The following is a 20,686-nucleotide window of genomic DNA, read 5'->3' as shown; positions in this document are numbered from 1 at the left end:
TGGTCTTCTGTAAAGAAGCGCTATAAAAATGCACATCCCATATAGGGTAATTCTACTGAAATGAAAGGAACAGGCAGAACTGGGGGTTGACAACAGTAGGGAATGTCATGCTCTCGCCAGCCTGCTGGCCAGTACAATGAAAGTTTCCATTTCACCAGAGGCTCCATTGACTTAATTAGCTTTGGAGATTCTGGCATAGACTGGGTTACAGAGGAATGAATGGTGATTGTTGTTTTTTTTTTCTGGGACAAAGCGTGTCAGTTTTGCAAACAGGGCTTTGTTAACAAGGACGGGCTCTCAGATCGGCCAAGAAAGAACAGAAAACCTCGGACTGGTTGTCGTAGTGTGCGCCGTCAGTCGCATTTCCGACAGCTGTTGATCACGAGCTGTAGCTTGTCATCTCAACTGAAAATAAAAACTGCGATTTGCACTGCTGTTTTTCATCCATGCCCTTCGTTTGATATCTGTGGCAAGGAGGGAAACAGGCGGTAAACGTGATCAGAGCGCTCGTCAGCCAGCCAAGAACACAGCAGGCCTCTCTTCATGTCAGTTCACTACAAAACACTAGCAATTCACCTTTGAGGATTTTCAGCTTTTTATGGTTTTAGTACGAAGCACCATATCATGTTTGATTTATGTATTTCTCTTGAGTTAGTCTTTAAATTCATAAAGAGCATGACTGAGCTGTTGTTTGCTGTTGTGATGTGAATATGTGTGTCTTGTGTGTCTTAACATCTGAGAAATATGAATCAGCTTTGTTGCGTCCCCAACAGATCATTACATGAAATTGAGGAACACAAAAGTGGAGCTAGTCATCCTGAAAATGGAGTCTATAGTGAACAAATCAGCAGCTGATGGCATTATATATCTGTGGGGAGACAGAGGGAGGGAGAAAGAGAGGGAGAGAAATGAAGAAACAAGGAGAAAGAGAGAGAGAGAGAGAGAGGGAGGGAGAGAGAGAAACAGAGATGATGATGCAGAGAGGGGATAATGTATCTTGCGAAAAAAAAGATCTAAAAAGCTGACCATGGTGTGCTGCGCAATAAACGCAATCAATACTGGAGCCAGTGCCATGTGCCTCGGTCAGCTTTATCCTCCAGAATCAAACTCCCAAGTAGCCATCAAGTGCCTGCCATCACTTCTAACCGTAACTTCAGAGGCTGGCCTGCTCCTTGTAAAAGATGTGTCCACTCTGGCCGATCATTTGACCCAAGCTGCTCTGACGCACACTAACCAGCAGAGTGCCATCAGGGTCTAATGGGTCCACCACACTCTAAGAGTGCTGCACCAGAGTACCAAGCCCCAAGTCCAAATGTTGACGCTGGGTTGTGGATTAGGTGGTTAGTATTTGGCTGGGAGGCAGGAGCTTTAGTCTCCCCGCTGAGGCAAGCAGAGGTGTGCGTGTGTGTTATCGCATGCTGGCAATGGAGGCCTGGAGGTACGGCCACCAAACGGCCTAATTCCTCCTGATGCTGTTTATATTACTCTCGTTGCCCCCAGACATTTGAAGTAAAAATTTTGGGGAAAAGATTTAATGAGCCGGGAGCCTTTCCAGACTATGCTACTTAAGACGGCTGTTCATTCATCTGCATTTTCATTGCCTTTTCCTCTGAAGACGAGTCTCCCCTTCGTTTCATAGTGTGTAACTGGCAGAGAATCAGGCACTTGGCCCACGTACTAAATCTGATTTACATTCATTCATGAGACGCCTTCCTGCATCTTGATTCAAGGTTCCTATGCAATTTTAAAGAAAGAAATAATTCCCTCATGATGCTACATCACGTGAGCCTTGAGGAAGAGCATTACCCGCTCGGGCTGTTCGTCGCTCTGCACACAGCCATGCTGTTAAAGGCTTCGCTGGTCTCTGAAATGATTATACACTTCAGGTCAAATGGGCCGTGTTTACTGTCACTCATCAGCGCCTGAAATGGCCTCCGTAATGAGGCGTCCCTCTGACCGCCAGTGGGGACGCTGGCAACTGGACCAGAGGCCGTGTCGCGGTGAGCCGCCCGCCGCTGACCTTCTCCCTCATCTGCGAGCGCCAGGCAGACGTCTCCAACTGACAGGAGATCACAGAGAGATGAGGTGGGGAAGAGGAGCGCACTTGTGCTGACCTCTGCTTTTTTCCCCTTTCTATTTTCCGCCCTTTATTTTCCGCTGGCTGCTGCTCTGTTGTAGTCTCAGCATATCCATTTATATGCCCAGTAGTCCTGGCCAAGTCAGGGAGACGCTTAGGTGGAGGTATGAACGGATAAACAGCTTTAATTAGACACTTGTGACCTTTGTTTTGATGTCTCAAGGCCACAAAGGGGATACTCTGACCTGTTGGTTGACCAGCGGTCCTCTCGTTAGACACGAGTCCCATTCAGGCGACGTGCTTTAAACTGTGTGGAGTGCTTGATGTTAGTGCTACAGCCTGTGCTTGAAGTGGCATTTCTCAGAAGATGTCCTTGCTTTTAGCTTTCGATTAGCTCCATCACTTTGTCTTTATCTCCTCTCTCCCCCTCTCTCGGTCTGTCTATCTCTTCTCTCTTCGCTTTAGAGATTTGCCGCATCCTGCTTCATACTCAGGTAGCGAAGTGCAGCTAGAGGAAGGTTAACTCATTCTGTTTCAAGTTAATTGCCTGCAGGAGTCCTTGTGGAAGCTTGAGATGTGCTGCTCCTGCAGGTACTTGGCCAGTCAGGGGGGTCGAGGATGGGCTCGTTATCAGCGTTTCATCTTTTAACATGATTAGGCAGATTTCCATCTCATAACGATGGCCTGCTTTGCCAGCATCTCGAGAGTTGAAGCCGTGAATATCACGTTCCAGCGTGACGTCACAAATTGAAAAGGCTGGGGGGGTAAAAATGGGCTTTTCTGTGTAATAGAATAATGTAGCATAATGCATTCACATTCATTCAGAGTGGGAAATGGATACCATATGAAAGAGAGACGGCTCCTGTCTTTCAGCTCTTGTCTCCAATTCTGTTTTTCTGCGGAGAAAAGGATGGATGGTCTCGTGAATTCGCCTCTGTTCTGGAGGCCATCTTGTGTAGTCAATTATATGCACGCGCTGAATATAGACACGGCTCACCCGCTCAAACAATGCTCTCCCTTGTACTGTACTGTGACGTTCTCCAGCTGTGGACGTCCTCCTAGCGCAAGGGGGGGAAACCACAGAGGAGGGTAAAAACCATCTCTGATTAAGTGAGATTTATGGCTGTGGGGAGCGGCTCAGAGGCCTGCACAATGTCGGGACCTGGGCTGTGCTTGGGAGCCTCTTTTTCAAGCCCCCGTTCACGCTAGCGCATGGCTGCTTTTGCTGCCCAAATCACCACGACACTCAGCAGCTGCGTTAATATCCCCTTGGGCTGTGTCAAAGGTCAGAGCTCTCCCTACATCCTGGCATTGTTCTCAAGAGGTCCTCTGCCATTTTGGGTGGAGAATAGTCCAACAGACGGCAGTAGTGGAGTTCTGTGGAAGGTAAATAATTGTGTCGAGCAGGTGTTCAGACCCATAAGGGCAAGAGGGCACTAGCAATGATGTATCCTCTCAAGGTCACATGAAAAAGTCTCCTCTTATCTCTGGCTCACAGTCTGCCAAGTGACTGGGAGCAAAAGCATTTAGGCTCTGATGGGTTGAGATAGCATTTAGCACCATGTCGCAGAGTAGAGAACATTCTGCTCACTAATAGGTATGCACTAATTCTTGCCAACCACATCATAATATTCTGATTTGTAATTAGTGACTGTATAATGACTGTGTATAGTCGTAAATTCTACAGGCAGATAATAATGAATTGGTATTGACTGCAGCAGCTCAAAGACAATGTGTGAGAACATGTGATAAGTATAAGTATATATCCTTTTTTGATCCCGTGAGGGAAATTTGGTCTCTGCATTTAACCCAATCGCTGAATTAGTGAAACACACTCGGCACACAGTGAACACACAATGAGGTGAAGCACACACTAATCCCGGCACAGTGAGCTGCCTGCTACAACGGCGGCGCTCTGGGAGCAGTGAGGGGTTAGGTGCCTTGCTCAAGGGCACTTCAGCCGCGGCCCACTGGTCGGGGCTCGAACCGGCAACCCTCCGGTTACAAGTCCAGAGTGCTAACCAGTGGGCCACGGCTGGGAGAGTGCTAACCAGTGGGCCACGGCTGCCCCAATGATGCCCCATGTCATGGCCTTTCCAGTTTGGTATGTTTTCCTTCCTTATTCACTGGTGTCGGAAGTGTATGTTATCTTAACGATTTCTTCAGCGCTTCTGTCGATGAGGAGAAATGGCATTTGATAAATGTCACCTGCCGTCAATCACTCTCATTTCAGACCCTTCTCCTTTAGCATTTCCTGTGGAACAAAAAAATGGGATTCAAAGACCATTTTGTCCCGAAGGTGCCAATTGGTGAAGTACACATTGTCTTGCCACATATATAACATCTATGCAGGAAGTTGTCTCAGCAAGAATATGGGAGGTAAAAGAGTCCATTACCATCCTACTGTTTCCTGGTAACAGTGGGGGCACATGCCCTGCTGATGGCCCTGCTTCCCTATGACATTGGAAAGTGGAAAGTATGCTGCATGTCTTACAGTGTAACACGCACACACACACATACATGCACACATTCACACATGCACACAGTTGTGCATGTGTGTACACACACAGTTACTCTTACAAACATTTAATTCATTAAGTGCATCACAGAGAAACCTGCGCTGTATCCCCAGCTAGACGTTTACGAATAAGCAAGTGTGCTTGTTGATTGATGCACAGCCATAAAGCTCCAGCTGCCGGTGCACAGATGCATGGCGAGGCCTGGACCAGGAGGCTCTCAGTGCTGCCGCAGGGCTCTCCATCCCTCCCTCCCTCCCTCCCTCCCCCATCCATCCCTCCCTCCCTCCCTCCCCTATTCATCCATCCACTCTCCTCACATGTCTTTCTGCTTTCCTGATGCAAGACTTCATGAACAAGGGACAGTTATTTTGTAAGGATTTTGGACGCTAATACGCCCAATAAAACATGGCCGAACAATCTGTGGACTAAACGATGGATCATCATGCATGAGCGGCTCTGTTTGTTTACCTTCAGCTCAGGCGCTAGCGACATGTTTGTCATGACATCAGGCCTGTTTATTGGTTGTGCTTAGCGATATTTCTATAATTAGTTGAGTTGAAGTGTTCAGTTGAAGCAGTAAAGATAGTGGTATGATCGGCACATGGTCTACTGTGTCTTTCCCACTAGTTTGGGAGGTTCATTACATGAACTCTCAACTACTTTTCCTCCATTTCCTTCCCCTTCCTTTCCCTCTGTAGCCTTTCGCTCTGCTCACCCCCCCTCTTCCTCCTCCTTTCTGGAGTGCTGTTTTTGACATGTGACGCGTGTCGCTGGTGCTGTTGGACATTGGTGGAGGGGCTGTGCTGCACACGCAGTGTGCCCGGATCCCACAGGGAGAGTCTTTATCCTGGTCGCCCAGCCTCCCCCCCCCCCCCCTCCACAGCCCCTCTTTGTGTCCTGGAGCCAGGCTTCTCTCTCTCTCTCTCTCTCTCTCTCTCTCTCTCTCTCTCTCTCTCTCTCAGGGCCTGCCCACTAAAGGGGGAGTCAAACAGTGGACGACATACTGGAGTGCAGAGGCGTGCTGTATGCACGTAATTGCTATACTCAAGCAGCGTTTGTGGGGTGTGGGGCGTGGGGGTGTGAGTTTTTTTTTTTGGGGGGGTGGGGGGCAACATACCCTTTAATTTAGCATTTAGTCTCATGGTGTACGTCTAATTAGCACAGCTCTTGTTTATTTTCGGCTGTGCTATTACGGCACACCCTGCTGCTGTCCCCAACCCCTTGTGGTGGTCGTGAGCCCCTCGCAGTCGCTAGCCCCCTGCATGAGAATGTGGCCAGTGAAGGAGGAAGCGCTCACGCCTTTGTGTGATCAAGCGCTCCAAGCGCCTCATGCATGGCAGCCGGTGACGAGCAGTTATGCGCGTAGTGTTGTGTTGTGGTGAGCAAAATGGATTTGCTTTGCCCCTTCTCCTTGCTCGGTCTCCTGTTCATTATTGAACAGCTTGTCAAAAAGTCCATTAAAGATGCCGTTTGGAAAGAGCATCAGGGCTCCAGTATTTCTCTGAAATCTCATTCTTGTTAGTCCGACCGCTCTCATGTGGTATTGAGAGTGGCTCAGCATTGTCAGTGAGCTGGCGGCCAGGGCACTCTGCAATCTTGTCCTCTGTGAGCCGAGTGGCTGCGGGCACAGACTTCAAATGAAGTACTGAAGAGAAGCTTTGAATGGAATTCGGAGTGGGCTTGCTTCTGAATAATTCTGAGGTTGCTCACGCTCGTGCTCTCTGTGAGACGGAGACACACTTTTTCAGCGTGCATGACCTATTTTTCCCCCCTCAAACCCGCTTGTCAAAAGCTGCTGCTGCTGCTGCTGCTTCTCGAGGAGGAATCTTTCCTTTTTTTATGAGAGTAACTGACAACAAACAAAGAAAAACAAAAAAAAAACAGTTCAGCCTGCCATTCATGCAAAACAGTGTCAGTTTTTTTTTTTCTGGGGCGTTCCTCCTGGCAATCTCTGTTTTTCACCCAGAGCATGCTGGGAAGGAGAGCGGGGGACAGAGCCGAGATTGAGAGAGAAAAGAAAGGCAAAGGAGTAGGAATGAGAACCAGCCGCGGCCGGCCTGGGAACCGAGGCTTGGCTGTCTTTGGGGCCAGTGTGGAGTGCTCCAGAGCAGGGGATCACCAGGCCGTGCCGATGGCCTGCTTTTTTTTTCCCCTCCTTAAATATGTGAGGTATCTTTGCACTGGCCCGCGTGGGTCTCAGCCACATGGGCCTTCCTGCCAAAAGAGAGAAAGAGAGAGAGAAAAGAGAGAGAGGCCCTTGTTTCTGAAGTGAAGGGCTGGGATCAGTGGTTAACCAGAGATTGTAGTGCACTGAATCAGGGCAACGGGCAGTTAGAGCAACATCAGGGAATGGAAAAAGTGTCTCCCTGCATAACATCACAGGGTTTCGTTCCTCCAGCCCAAATATCTGGCTCATTCTCCCTCCCTCTGCTCTCTCGGAGAGTCTGTATTTATCCATGGGCCGTGGTGGGTTGACCAATATACACACTAAAGAGCATGTCAACACACAATGTGACCCCCCCCCCCCCCCTGTTGTGGCTTTGGTGCACTGTTAGAAGGCTGACTGATTTATCAAACTCTTTGGGAGACCAGAAGAGGTCTTTTTCTTTCATTTTTGTTGATTTTGGTTCTGTTTTTTTTTTTTTTTTTTTTTTTAATAGGTTTTGTTAATTAGAAGATGAAACACTGAATTAGAAACTCTTAAAATGCGTTTTAGGTGTTAAGACTAGCTAAGACTTTGCCATGTTTTGCACCCCGTTGGCATGTAATCTGCTAGACAGCGAGATGCCCCCTGCTGTAATGAGCCCAGCTGTTGAGTCTCTGCTGATCCTGATAGCTGGAGGTGCGAGGAGAGGGGGAAAGAGAGAAAGATGGAGAGGAGAAAAAGAGAGAGAGAGAGCAAGGCGACGCGTCTCAGAGGAGAGGAACGGCACACTTTCAATCCGGCTCAGCATGCCTCTTCACGTCGGCTGTCATCTCGTCTCGCTGGGATTTCACCTGCACGCTTCCACTACATCTAACCTCGGCTAAGAGTACTTGAGCAGAAAATAAAGGAATGTGCTCTCCTGTTGGCACCTTTGATGTGGCATTAAAGGGCCTTTGATACCTCTTGTGAAAAAGTCAGAGTGCCAACTTATTAAATATACAGTCTACACTAGCAGCTTGAGTTTTTTTCCCCCTGCTTGTTATCCCTCCCACTTTATTGTCAGATAGGGGCACTGTGCATTAGGTTGTGACAGATTGTACTTTTTTTAAAATGTGGTTTGTGAATACAGGCCTGTTTTTAAGAGGGCACTTTCAGCTGAAACTGGGCCATGGAGGTGTTTCTTTGTAAAATAGGCCATTCTTTGTTTCCAGACCTGTGTGTATGTGTGTACACACACACACACTTAAAGCGCACAAAGCAGGAAGACTCCAGTTCCCACCTAAGTGGACACACATTTGGATCCAATAAGTGTAGTGTGTCTGTAATAATAGGCTGGTCCATGTCTCTGGGCTCCCCAGGCCATGCAGCCCATCAGCAGGGGAGGGGACACGGGAGGCCTCAATGGCAGTGGCAGCAGCCATTACAATTATGAAACCCAAACCAATATCCTGGAAATATCCTTATCCTCATCGTAATTTATCCCTGAAATCATGCAATGTGTTTTGGGGCCTTCAGTATGGAATAGACTTTAAGTTCCTACTGATTTGGTCTTAAGCAGCTAATTACCCTTAATTATCCCTTAATGATTAACCCCAGACGTATATGTAGTTTAGGGCCATATTTAGACTATTATTGTTTTCAGTGATTAAAATGTGGGTAATCCAGGGGTCAGGGTTAATTAAGTGGAAAATCAGTGGTTTGGTCTGAAAACATGCACAAATCGGCTTAATTCACCTGTCAACATTCCCGTTTTTCCCGGGTTCTCCCGTATTTCAAGGTCATCTCCCGGCACCCTCCCGTTTTGTTATTTCTCCCGGAAAACTCCCGTAATTTGCATGGCCAACAAACTTCATTTTAAAATCATTGATCCATGCATTTTTTCTATTAGTCTGACATCTCCCAGGCTGCCAGATACCTACACATACACGATTACTTAGTTTCAATTTCAACCGTTTTGTCATAGGCTAAAACCTGGCAACCCAAATAAGGAAGCGGGTGCCGACTGCGCAGCGAGGCTCATCGTAAGCAAGCGGGCTGGTTGAGTGAATTGTTGGGAATTTAATTGATTAACACATCACATAAACTGTTATTGAGTGTTGTTGATACACTGAACTTGAGTCTTCGGAACCAAATCTGACAGCAAGCAGTTTTGAGTTTTGGAAGTAGGCTGCAGGCAGGCAGCTGGTGGATACATAACTGGCATGTGTAAGGTAATGGTAAGGTAATTCCTCCCTCTAAATAGAGTGACAGTACATGTGTAAAAAAAATGCAGGCAGCTGGTGGATACATAACTGGCATGCGTAAGGTAATGGTAAGGTAATTCCTCCCTCTAAATAGAGTGACAGTACATGTGTAAAAAAATGAAGGGGTTTGTTTTTTAGTTGCTGTAGCCAGCAGTAGCAGGTGAAGCTTTGGTTCACTTTGCTTGTCTTCACTGTTTCCAGTGGTGGCGGTGGGAGGGGATCCACAGGGTGCTCAGTCCAGCTCAGGCCAGCCCAGCTTTCTGCCATCCTCCAGCCTCTCAGCTCATTTAGAAAAAGCACAACGCTCTATGGTGAGAGTAGCCTGCAGGTAGAGGAACACAAAAAAAGTGACCCTAGTCAGCAAGCTGAATAGAAATGCATCGTAGAACAAGTAAAAAGACAGGTTGAGGCATAGCCCGTTTTCTGCTATATATATGGTATGTAGCATTGGCAGCTTTGTCATATTTTCAGCCGTGCTGAGCTTGGAAACCTGTGACATCTCACATTTCTCACTTATTAGCCGCGCAGGTGAGAATGCCAGGGAGCTTTCTGAGGCTGTGAAAAAGAGTGCCCCAGTTTGGAAGTGCAGCAAATCCACACGTGTTAATGAGATTTCCCTGCTTTGATAAGATGAAATCATGATAATGGACCCATAGCATATCTCATTTGGCTATTAAGCAAGAAAAGTAATTGCCTCATAATGGACTCACATTTTACGTCTTTGTCTTGGTTGTTATCGGCCCTAATCCGCTCTTGCTGTGGGGAAAGGTAGGCTCTGCTGGATGTGTGCTTATCATAAGGGGAGTGCTTACAGGAACAGATGTCCTCTACTTCTAGTCCTTTCTCTGGGGAACGTGGATGGGCAAAGTATCATTTCCTCTGATCCTGAGAATCAATATGGCTGTTTCACAGAGGGACCAGACAGATCTGCAGTCTGCTCTGCTGCCTCTTAAAGGCTGTTGAGTTCTGCTTGCTTTGCTAGACTGAGCATGTTGTATACTCATATGTGGCCAACGCCTCAGTCCAGCCCTGAGAGAATGGGAGTATGTTTGGATGGTTCACGAGACTCTGTGTGTTTATTTGCTCCTGTTGAGTTGTCTTGCACATACTAACTAACCAGTAGAAGATCTCACATCAGTCAGTGAGTTGGATGCTCTATTAAGGTTATGTACACAGGTGTATTGTAGTGTTATATTCTGTTTTTTTAGGGTTACTCTTTGTTTCTTGAAACATTTTTTGGATGAATGAGTCCTCAAGATGCAAGTTGGTTTGCTGTAATAGTTGTTTTGACATGTCTTCTTATGCAACTGTCTCAAAAGCTCTGTGGCACCTGCGTTTACCTGGCTCACCCACACGCTCTCTCTCTCTCTCTCTCATTGTGTTTGCAATGTGCAGAGATCCGGAACCAGCTGGTGGAGCAGTTCAAGTGTCTGGAGCAGCAGTCGGACGCGCGCATCCAGCTGCTGCAGGACCTGCAGGAGTTCTTCCGCCGCAAGGCCGAGATCCAGCTGGAGTACTCACGCAGCCTGGAGAAGCTCGCCGAGCGTTTCTCCTCCAAGATCCGCAGCTCCCGCGAGCACCAGCAGTTCAAGTGAGCCCCATTCGTCTGCATGCAACACACTCCTCTCTTTTCAACACGCGTTGAAACAGTTGGGATCTGTTTTCAGCCAAAGCAGCCAGCGAGTGAGGCTGAGTTCAATTAAAAGACACAGCTGCCGAAGGGGCATATGGAAGTCAATGATTTGAATACCACAAGACGTCTAATAATTAATTATAAATCATTTTTATGAGATCGCTTTTGGAAGTAAAAAAGTCTGCCTCCCATAAGCGCTAAAGTTAGTGATAATAATTCAGCATGCTACAAACCATAATTAAACAAAAAGTAGTCAATCAACGAGAAGATTTGTGAAGTAAAATGCATCATTACTGTGGATCCCATCGTTGCAAAATTGAGCGTCCATCTCGGGGGCCAAATTAAGTAGTATGTATATATAAGTATAAGTATTAGGGCTGGGACAACGCGTCGACGTAATCGATGACATCAACGCAAAAAATACGTCGACGCAAAATATGACCATCGATTCGTCAAGCATAACGTGTGCTGCTAAATATTTTTAATTTTACACCTTCATTGTTTTCCATACGTTGACTAACCTGTGGCTGGGCCCCATGAAATCAAAACCGGCCACCACACATTGATGTTCTATGTTGTGGGTCTACTATTTAAATTAAAGATAAGATAAAATAATTTCATTGAGCTGCACTTTTTACTCACACAGCCTTTCCTCGCCCCGCCCGCGCTCTCTCGTAACGAGCCCGCTGCTCCTCCTCTGCATGTGCATTTAACAAAATATTCACGATTGTTGAAGGATTGTTGTTGCCACATAAGCACTGCATAGAACACAGTTGGCTAAATTGCTATTAAATCCGCTTAGCATCGTGACCATGCTGCACAAATTTGTTCAAAACTGCTGCATTAAAGTTAAAGTAAACTCTGCTAAGGTCTTATCACAACATAGTACATTGAGGAGACTAAACTAAGTGAAGTTACAGTATGCAATCAAGCAGTATCTCAATGCTAACGTTAGAATACTGTTTGGGTGTCAAGTTTAGTATGCTTACTTGCAGCTGCTTGTATTCGTTATGCAGGGCTCATTTTATTGACTCTGAATGTTTGCAAAATCCCGATGTAAATGGAAAAGTGTTTTCCAAGACTCAAAAGTGCTTGTCCAAAGGAGAAGTACAAACCGTTATTTGAACTAACTACGTTATGAATTGCATCCACACATCAGCAGCCTTTTAACTGTGTTAAAGGGACACCAGGCAAGCTTGATGCTTTTTTTCTACGAAACTCCCCCTCGCTCGGTCTGAAGCTTTTTTCCTTTTCTTTGCATCTTCCGTCAAGGGTTTTTGCTGCTTCTTCACTGGCTCTGCCATTATACACACGTTTGTAACAATCGCTAGAGTTTCGTTAGCCTGCCTATGTGCTGTATGCAGGATGTAAACTGATCCTGCTTCGGTCGGTGGGTAGGATACACCGAACTTGTAAGTGGGATATTCTTCTTACAGGCAGTAGGGGCGGGCGAGAGAGTCTTAATTCACCCTGTAATGAGTCATTTAACCATATACCAACTTACGAAGATGATTAATTAACACGAAAACGTTGCCTAGTGTCCCTTTAATGTTAATTGCAAAGATTCCCACACAAACGTCTTAAAATGGCACTCAATTAGACATACACTACTGAACTTTATTGAATGCTACCTCTGACTAAGAATGCATTACTTTGCACTTGTTTAGTCTTTTATTTTGGAATCTTAAGAGCAATAAACATATATTGCAATGTTAAAGAATTCATTCAGATATGTAAATAAACATGTATAAGTTGCTATTAGTGAATTAATGGGGAGATAATCGATAATCGAATCGAAATCGAATCGGACTGAAAAAATGAATCGTTAGATTAATCGATGCATCAAAAAAATAATCGCTAGATTAATCGTTTAAAAAATAATCGTTTATCCCAGCCCTAATAAGTATATATACTCTTTTGATCCCGTGAGGGAAATTTGGTCTCTGCATTTATCCCAATCCGTGAATTAGTGAAACACACACAGGACACAGTGTACACACAGTGAGGTGAAGCACACACTAATCCCGGCGCAGTGAGCTGCCTGCAACAACAGCGGCACTCGTGGAGGGGTTAGGTGCCTTGCTCAAGGGCACTTCAGCCGTGCCTACTGGTCAGGGTTCGAACCAGCAACCCTCCGGTTACAGGTCCGAAGTGCTAACCAGTAGCCCACGGCTGCCCCGTGTGGATTAGTGATAGGGAGCAGCAGCAGGCAGCACGGCGTGAAGGTGTTTGTGGATAGTTGAGCTGAGTTTGCAGACAAGTGTGTGGGTGGTGGAGATGTGCCTGTAGGTGTGTGTCTGTGTATTTATGTATGAGTGTCTAAGTGTGTGTGTGTGTGTGTGTGTGTGTTTGTATGTGAGCCATCTTGCTCATGTTAGTGTGCATAACAGCCAAACAGTTTTTGTGTGGGAGTGGAAGTGGGCTGTGCATGTTTACAGATTCTCGCTTAATGCTGTGTGCTTTTCATGAGTAATTATTTGTGTGGCTGTGAAATTCTGTGTTTTTTTCTTTCTGAGGTTGCGTCGCTGGGAATATGCACATATGGATGTGGTCATGCATCGGCCTGCACAGTCATACGAGTGCTCAAGCTTGTGCTTTAGAATGCCATACGTCTTCTTATGGCGTTCTAAAAAAAAAAAAAAAATTTATGTACGTGATGTATTTCCACCCAGCAGAGTTATAGCAAGCAGTCATTCTTCATTTGCACCACATGTAAGTGATTAATCGAGTCTGTTTTGCGTGTTGTGCACTACAAAACAAAACAACCAACTAGTCAATACAGCTCAATACAGTGGTGCCTCCTTGCTAACACTGCAGTTTGGCCAAAGACCAGTGGAAGACCGGTTGAGGTCCAGTGGAGCACGGGCAGGTGGCTATCGGGAGCGGGAGCACTACCACTGGGCCGGCCAGAGATAAATGAGCCACGGACAATGCCATGCTGCATCGATGCCATGCTGCATCGATGCCATGCTTGCATCAATGCCATGCTGCACCAATGGCCAGCACCCAATGGCCACGGCCGGCCAGCTCACTGCGTTACCAGCAGTAGTAGCAGCTGCGGCCTCTTCCTAAACTGCAGCACTGCAGCCCTGTGCTTCTGAAGATGGATTATGCTAATGTAGCCTTGTATGCTAACGGCTACATTACACACAATCATACACTCACTCAAAATATTGTCTGCATGGCAATTCAATGGGCCTGCCACTTCACAAAACACAGTGGCTTAGTGTACTATAATGGTATAGTAGTTTTAATGAAAAGGTCGCATAGCCGATCACAGAGTTTAGTGTGCTGGTCAAGACTGACTGCAGCATGTCGGAGGAGAGGAGTTGGAACAAAGAGGCAGGAGACCATCGGTCAGTGATGCTGAGGAGCCCAGTGGAGCAGAGAGTGACTATGGCAGCCAGTGTGCTCTGCTTACCGAGGCCCAGCAGCGCAAGCGAGCAGCGGGATTGGCTGGGGTAATTAAGGCCAGCTGTTGGAGTGGAGACGGTCTGCTTGGCTGCAGCAGCCCCCTGGGTGTGCTCCGGCCCGTAGCCATGCCGACAAGCTGGAGCTTTTGCTATTGCATGTCCTTTGTTTAGCACTCTCTCTCTCTCTCTTTCTCTCTTTCTTTCCCCCTCTCTCTCTCACACTCTGACTCTCACTCTGTATCCATCTCTGTTGTTTTTTCTCAAGTGTCTCTTTCTTTTAAAATGTCTGCCCTTTTCTTCTCATCTCTTTTATATGGGTTTTTGTTCATTTTGACATTTTCTTTCTCTCTCTCTCTCTCTCTCTCTCTCTCTCTCTCTTTTTGTCTCTCTCTCTCTCTCTCTCTCTCTCTCTCTCTCTCTCTCTCTGTCTCTCTCTCTCTCTCTCTCTCTCTGAGTCTCACTTGTGTGTCTGCATCTTTTCTCTGGATGTCTCCTTCACTCTTCTCTGAAATGTGTGTTTGGGATGTGTTGCCTCTTCATCCTCTTAAGGAGAAGAACACTTACTTATCTGCGGACACGCCTGGACCCTGGCCTCTTGACCCCTGAGAAACGACGTCTTTCCCGGACCCCTAAACCCTCGTATAAATATCAGCGTTGAGCCGTGCGCCTGTCATCTGAAGCTGAGCTGAGCCAAGCTGCATATTGAGAGAGCAGACATTTTGTGAGCTCTGAGGTCTCAGTTAGCGGTCTACCACAATGGCTATCGGCATTCTGATAGCAATGAGGTGTGACACTTTGATTATGAGCAGGTCCCCCTCTATGAGGAACTGAGCTGACATCCTTTAAACACCATTAAGAACCACCCAATGAGACAGTATAAATATCTGCCCACTTATGTGTGACAGAACGTCCAGTTAAAGACTTGGGGCATATAAATAAAGTCTTTAGCCACTTCGACGGCAGTTTTCTCTCTGTTGCCATCAGATTTTAAACTAAATATTTAAGTCCTACAGTTTTAATTTGAATATGCCTTACTGTAAACACAATTCATAAGCATGTTTGGACCATATGGTGCACACTGTTCTGGGTCATGGTCTTGCTGGACAGAATTCCTACATCTCATGATGAACACAACTACAACTCCCATAATGCCTTTAGGCTGAGGGCCAGACTCTGTCCTTTGTAGTATTGCACTCTGAAACACAGGGCCTCCTCAGTCTGTGCACAGAGTCAAGCTTTAAATTATAGTTGAAAAGGAATTTCATTATTGTATATTAGTATGCTAACAAGTCCATGCAAAATTCCATCGTCAGACCACACTGCTACACCTTAGCTGGCTTAGCACCTTAATTATGGAGCCATTTGAAAAGCAGAGCCACGAGTATTTGAAAGGATTGTGTGCAATTCCCTTAGAATTGTAACCTGCTGCAGTGAGATATGAGAGAGTGTGTGTGTGTGAGTTTGTTTGTGTGAGAATGAATGTGTTTTCTAGGGGGCAGTGGGTCATTTAAGCTTCCTCACTATCTCAGCGAAGCAGACTCTTCCAGCTTGTCTATACAGCAGGAGTACACACACACACACAGACACACACACATACATGCACACACACACACTCTTCTTTTGGTGTTCTTATCGTTATTCAGTTGCCAGACATCTCATCTGTCCATTGTCCCTGCAAAGCATAATCTGGCCGGCAGGGAATGCTTCACAAGCTTGGTGATAGAACACGACACACACACACACACACACACACACACACACACACACACACACACACACACACTAACACACACACATATATATAAGTTGCTGCATTCATATAAATGTTTTCCTTGTGTTAGCAGATAAATTATTTATTGCAAATTATTATTATTGCGCAATTAGTGGTTATAGTAATTGGTACTAATACACACTGCAAGCTATGTCTTTTGCAACATACAAATGTTGTAAGGATGCAACACAGCAGGCAGCCTTCTTGAAATGTGCTCTGCATGTGCTGTAGTTCTTTTTGAAGGATTACAAATGCAGATATTATTGATGTGAACATCAAATACCAGCGGCCTTGGAGGTTATTTTTTTGTTTTGTCTGAGAGCAGAATTGTGCTAAAACGAATCAGCCTATTTTCATGAAGCTTGGATAGGTGGAGCATTGGCCAAGGAAGAACCATTCTATTTTGGAGTGGATCAGTTTCACTTTCTTTAACTAGTGTAGCACTGATAATCACAGACCTTTGCCAGGGCCGATGTGCCCAATGTGCCCCATCTCACAATGTTAATCATAACTTTATGCATATGGACATAGACTTCCTCCTAATTCCCAGCAGAACTCTACATTCTATGCGAGTTACATTACATTACATTTAGCAGACACTTCTTGACCAAAGTGACTTACATATGTCAGCTATATTACAAGGGATCACATTGTCCCCGGAACAACTTGGGGTTAAGTGCCTTGCTCAAGGGGACAACGGTGGAAGCCGGGAATTGAACCGTCAACTTTCAGACTACTGCACGTTAGCCCAGCTCCTTAACCACTACACTACCACCGCCCTGAAGCAATGTTGAAGCAATGTTGTAGTGTACAGGCCTAATCACTGTGCATTCTGTCCTGCACAAGGTAAACATGTGCACAAGGCTGTGAGATGTGCTTTCCATTACATGGCACACTCCATGCTCCATTCTATGTTGTTTTTTCCCCAAATATCAAAGAGATGGTCCTGGCAGTGCTGAAAGAAACTCAAGTGAGGGCACTTGATGAAATGCAGTCTTGCTACTTCCCTCCTCTCTCTCTCTATTAAAGTAAAGATGATCCTCCCACCTGAAGGTTCATTCAGTGGCTGCCAAGTTCCTCCGCTCCTCATCCCTCAGGCCTGGCTGCTGTGGGCTGCTGTGGTCTGCAGCCTCGCGGTCTCAGCCCAGTCCCTGCAGAGACACTCCTCTGGACCAAGCCCTCTGTCACAACCAGCTTTTTTAGCTCACACACACACACACACACACACACACACACACACACACACACACACACACGCCTACCTCCCAACATGCTTCGTTCATAATCCAACTGACTGAGGTCAGTACCACCACTATCACCATCTCACTGCTACCAAACCACCCAGCCTATGGTGTGATTTTGTGGTGCTTGTGTGAGTGTGTCTCAGGCGGTGCCAAGCCCTCCTCTCCTCTCCTCCCCACCACACTCTTGGTCTGGCCCAGCAGGTCTGCAGCTGGTTGCGATCAAATGTTGGCAGCAGTAGACCTCTGAAATAAAAAGGGGGTCTGCTGAAAGATGTGCAAATGACTGCTCCAGTGCGAGAGCATTGAGTCTGCCGCTTGAAAGCCAGGAAATGCATTTGAACTGCTCAAGCTGGCAGTGTACGCTTGGGTCTCTACCCGCCCCCCACACACACACACACACACACACACACACCGCCTGCGTCTTTGATATTCCCTTTGATTCAGTCCCCTTCAGATAAGTCGGTGCCAACCACCACTGAGTGGATTAAAGTTTTTTTTTTTTTTTTTTTTTAAGTAAAGCAGCATCTCTGCTAATGTAGACTTTTCATTTAAGAAGCTGCCGGAAGCCTCTGTGTGATTGCGAGGTTTTGTTGCATATTTATGTATTTGATTTTCTGCAATTGCACCATCCATGTTAAGTTATTGCCAGTCCTAGCATTTGTGGCCAAGGTGCAGCAGACCTATATTCACCCTGTTGTACACATAGCCCCGTGCGTGTAGCTCTGAAAATATCTCAATATGGATTCATTCAGCCTTGTAGGAAAGAGGATTAGGTGTCTTTTGAATCCACAAAACCGCACACATGTACACACACACACACACACACACACACACACACACACACACACACACACACACACTCTTCTACATGTATTCCCCCACACTCACATACGTTCAGAAGCCCAGTGCTGTTTCTTCTCTGAGGAGCCCTTTAAAGTGGCACAGAGGAGCAAAGAGGCTAGATTAGAAGGACTGCATTTCTGACAGATGAGGCAAGAGCAGAGTGATCCTCCCCTCCTCAACCCTCAACCCCCCCAAGCCAGGCCACCAGGGATGTGCAGAGCAACAGAGCGAGCCTCCTCCCGCTCCATCCTAATGATGGCCAAGTGAGTGAGGGCGGCGGTCCCCCACTCCTGTGAAAACTGATCCTCCTCCCCAGGGACTCGCTCAGATTCACCTGCAGCAGCACTCGGCTGAAGGCCAGAGAGAAAGCTCCAGCCATGGGGCGTCCATGCAGACCTGCCATCTCTCTCTCTCTCTCTCCCTCTCCCTCTCCCTCTCCCTCTCCCTCTCTCTCTCTCTCTCTGTGTGTGTGTACATTGTGCACTCAAATCAAGCAGTGCACAGACTTCATATAGGCCGAGTCCAGAGATGCCTTTCAAGAAGGCGTTGGCCTATCAGAAGCCTCCGCTCATATATTGTTCAGAGGAAACTCAACCCTTTGCAGTTGCCACTAATGAGGACAGTGGCTAAAAATATAGAGCTCACGTTCTTTTTATATCCTGTTTTTTTGAGGATTTGAATACGTTCATCTTCGGGAAGACCGGAGCCTTTTGACCCCCTCCACGGCTCTCATCACTGGAAGCTTGGATTGCTCTGTGTTGTGTGTTCTGCCTCAGAAACCAGTCTTAGTCAGCGCCTTGCTGGTGTTCGAGGAGTCTGAATTCACTAGCAACAAGAAAACTCCGTAAACACATTTGAAAGTCAAAGCACAAGCTTCCTCCTCCCAGAGGGCTGTTCTGCGTGGCACGTGTCCACCGTAGGGCCTGCAGGAGCGGAGCAGGGAGAGGCAGAGCTGCAGGAGACTGGCCTTGGGGCTCCGGTCACGCAGAACAGCTGGCTTTATTTGAATAAGCAGGACGAGTGTTTATTTTCCGTGGGATTACATCGCTAAGAGCTGTGTGGTCAGCGCTTGTGGAGATGGGGAGCTTTGCTGGACGAAGGCTGACCCATTCACGTTGTCTGTTACATGTCAGGCTAGCAGTGAGGCGAAGACTTTAAGCACGACTGTTTGTAATCCCCTCTCGCTTAAGGCTGACATTTTGGCATCTCAGTGTTCTGAACGGGATTTATGGCCAGAGATGCTTTTTTTCCCTTCTTTTTCCTGTTTTGTTTTTAAACAAAATACAACAATACAGTAATACAATTACAGCATGAACACATGTTTTTTATCAAGGCTTGTATGAAAATATGAGGGGTCAGACAGGGTCCCCTCACAATGATAATGTGTGGAGGCCTGTAGCATTGGGTGAAGTATTGCAATGAGGAGAATCTACTGCAGGAGACCACTGGTTGGAGGGTGTTTACAATGGATTCTGAACAGTTTCCTCATTTTAATTCCTCTCCTTTTCATGAGAATAAAATAGCCTTGCTATAGAGAGAATAGAAGAAAGTCAGACCACACAATTCAATTACATATTTTCATATTCCCAATTCGACGGAGACATATAATCCCCTCCTTTGATCTACAATGCCCTTTCAGGGTGAAAAAAAGTTGTGAAAATGAGCAAGAGAGCAATAAAGGACATGAGAGGGTTGTCAGCTCTCCATCCTTTATTTCTCAACCATGCCTCTCTCTCTCTCTCTCTCTCTCTCTCTCTCTCTCTCTCTCTCTCTCTCTGTCCCTTTTTCTTTCTTTCATTGGCCTAATCTGTTTCTGGGCCTGGTGGCCGGGGGCTGTGTAGTGACTATGACCTATTTCCAGAGAGCTGCATACTCTGAAAGGAGACATTTGCCTTACAGTCAATCTAGCCGTTTTGAAGGCACAGATTCATCTGAGCAGAATAACATTCCTTGTCCTCTCCTCTCCTCTCCTCTCTCCTCTTCTCTCTGTGGAGACTCATTCACTTCTTTACTTCTTGTCCCTCAGAACGGAGGGGCCAAAGTGTGACAAATCTCCCTGAAATCACCTGCCCCCCCCCCTCCACTTCCCTCTCTGATCTCTCTATCTTTCTTTCTTCCCTTTCCTCACCCCCCCCCCCTCTCTCTCTATCTGTCCCTCTCCATTTCCTTTTAAATGGAAGTGAAATGGCACCGTAGGTCAGCAGAGCTAATCTTGACCGCAGTGACTCGTATCTCAGGAAGGGCTTCTGTGGCTGCCAGCCCTCTCTGCTGCACACAGCCCAGTGTTTGGAGCCAAGAGGCTGCTGGGTGTCTCCCCACCACCATCCCTCAGCGTCACCCCTCCACCCTGCAGGGCTGGATCAGACGGGGCCTGTCCTGGTCTGGACTCGTCTGGTCTGGTCTGGTCTGATCTGATGTAGTGATGACTAGCCGTGAATGCATCAGGCGTATGTCTTTGTTTGCGTGTTTGTGTGTGCATGTGTGTCTGCGTTGGGGTTTAGAGAGGATTAGAGTGGTCCTAATAAGGAGCTCAGTGCTGGAGCCGGCTGATATGAGCTTCATTAAAGGTGATTAGCCGTGCGGAAGCCCCAGCCGAAGGAGGGATGATGGGGAGTGGTGGGGGTGAGGGGAAGGGTGGTGGTGGTGGTGCTGGTGGTGGTGCTGATGTGGAGGAGCTTTGATGTCCTCCCTACATCCCTTGACTTTCACTGGCCTTCATCTCCATCTGATATCTCATCAGCATCCCTCGCAGCCTGACACCCAAGCAGCTCCCTGGTCTCCATGTTGATCCGTCTCT

General features: G+C 46.8%; 1 protein-coding gene across 3 annotated transcripts in view; it reads left to right on the top strand.

Moving 5' to 3' along the window:
* Positions 1-20,686, top strand: part of srgap3 (SLIT-ROBO Rho GTPase activating protein 3) — a 72,547-nt gene that overhangs the window by 11,688 nt on the left and 40,173 nt on the right. For all 3 annotated transcript variants that reach the window (XM_076269139.1, XM_076269138.1, XM_076269137.1), the window contains exon 2: positions 10,381-10,576. In XM_076269139.1, the coding sequence (XP_076125254.1) occupies positions 10,381-10,576 (196 nt within the window). The remainder of the gene's footprint in view (positions 1-10,380; positions 10,577-20,686) is intronic.

This window comes from Alosa pseudoharengus, unplaced genomic scaffold (genome assembly GCF_046254945.1).
Source record: "Alosa pseudoharengus isolate Yale_2024_CS ecotype anadromous, Long Island Sound unplaced genomic scaffold, YU_APseudo_1.1 YU_APseudo_1.1_scf_5, whole genome shotgun sequence".
Lineage (NCBI taxonomy): Eukaryota > Metazoa > Chordata > Actinopteri > Clupeiformes > Clupeidae > Alosa > Alosa pseudoharengus.
The sequence above is the reverse complement of the archived record's forward strand: the minus strand, read 5'-3'. Positions and strand labels throughout refer to the sequence as shown.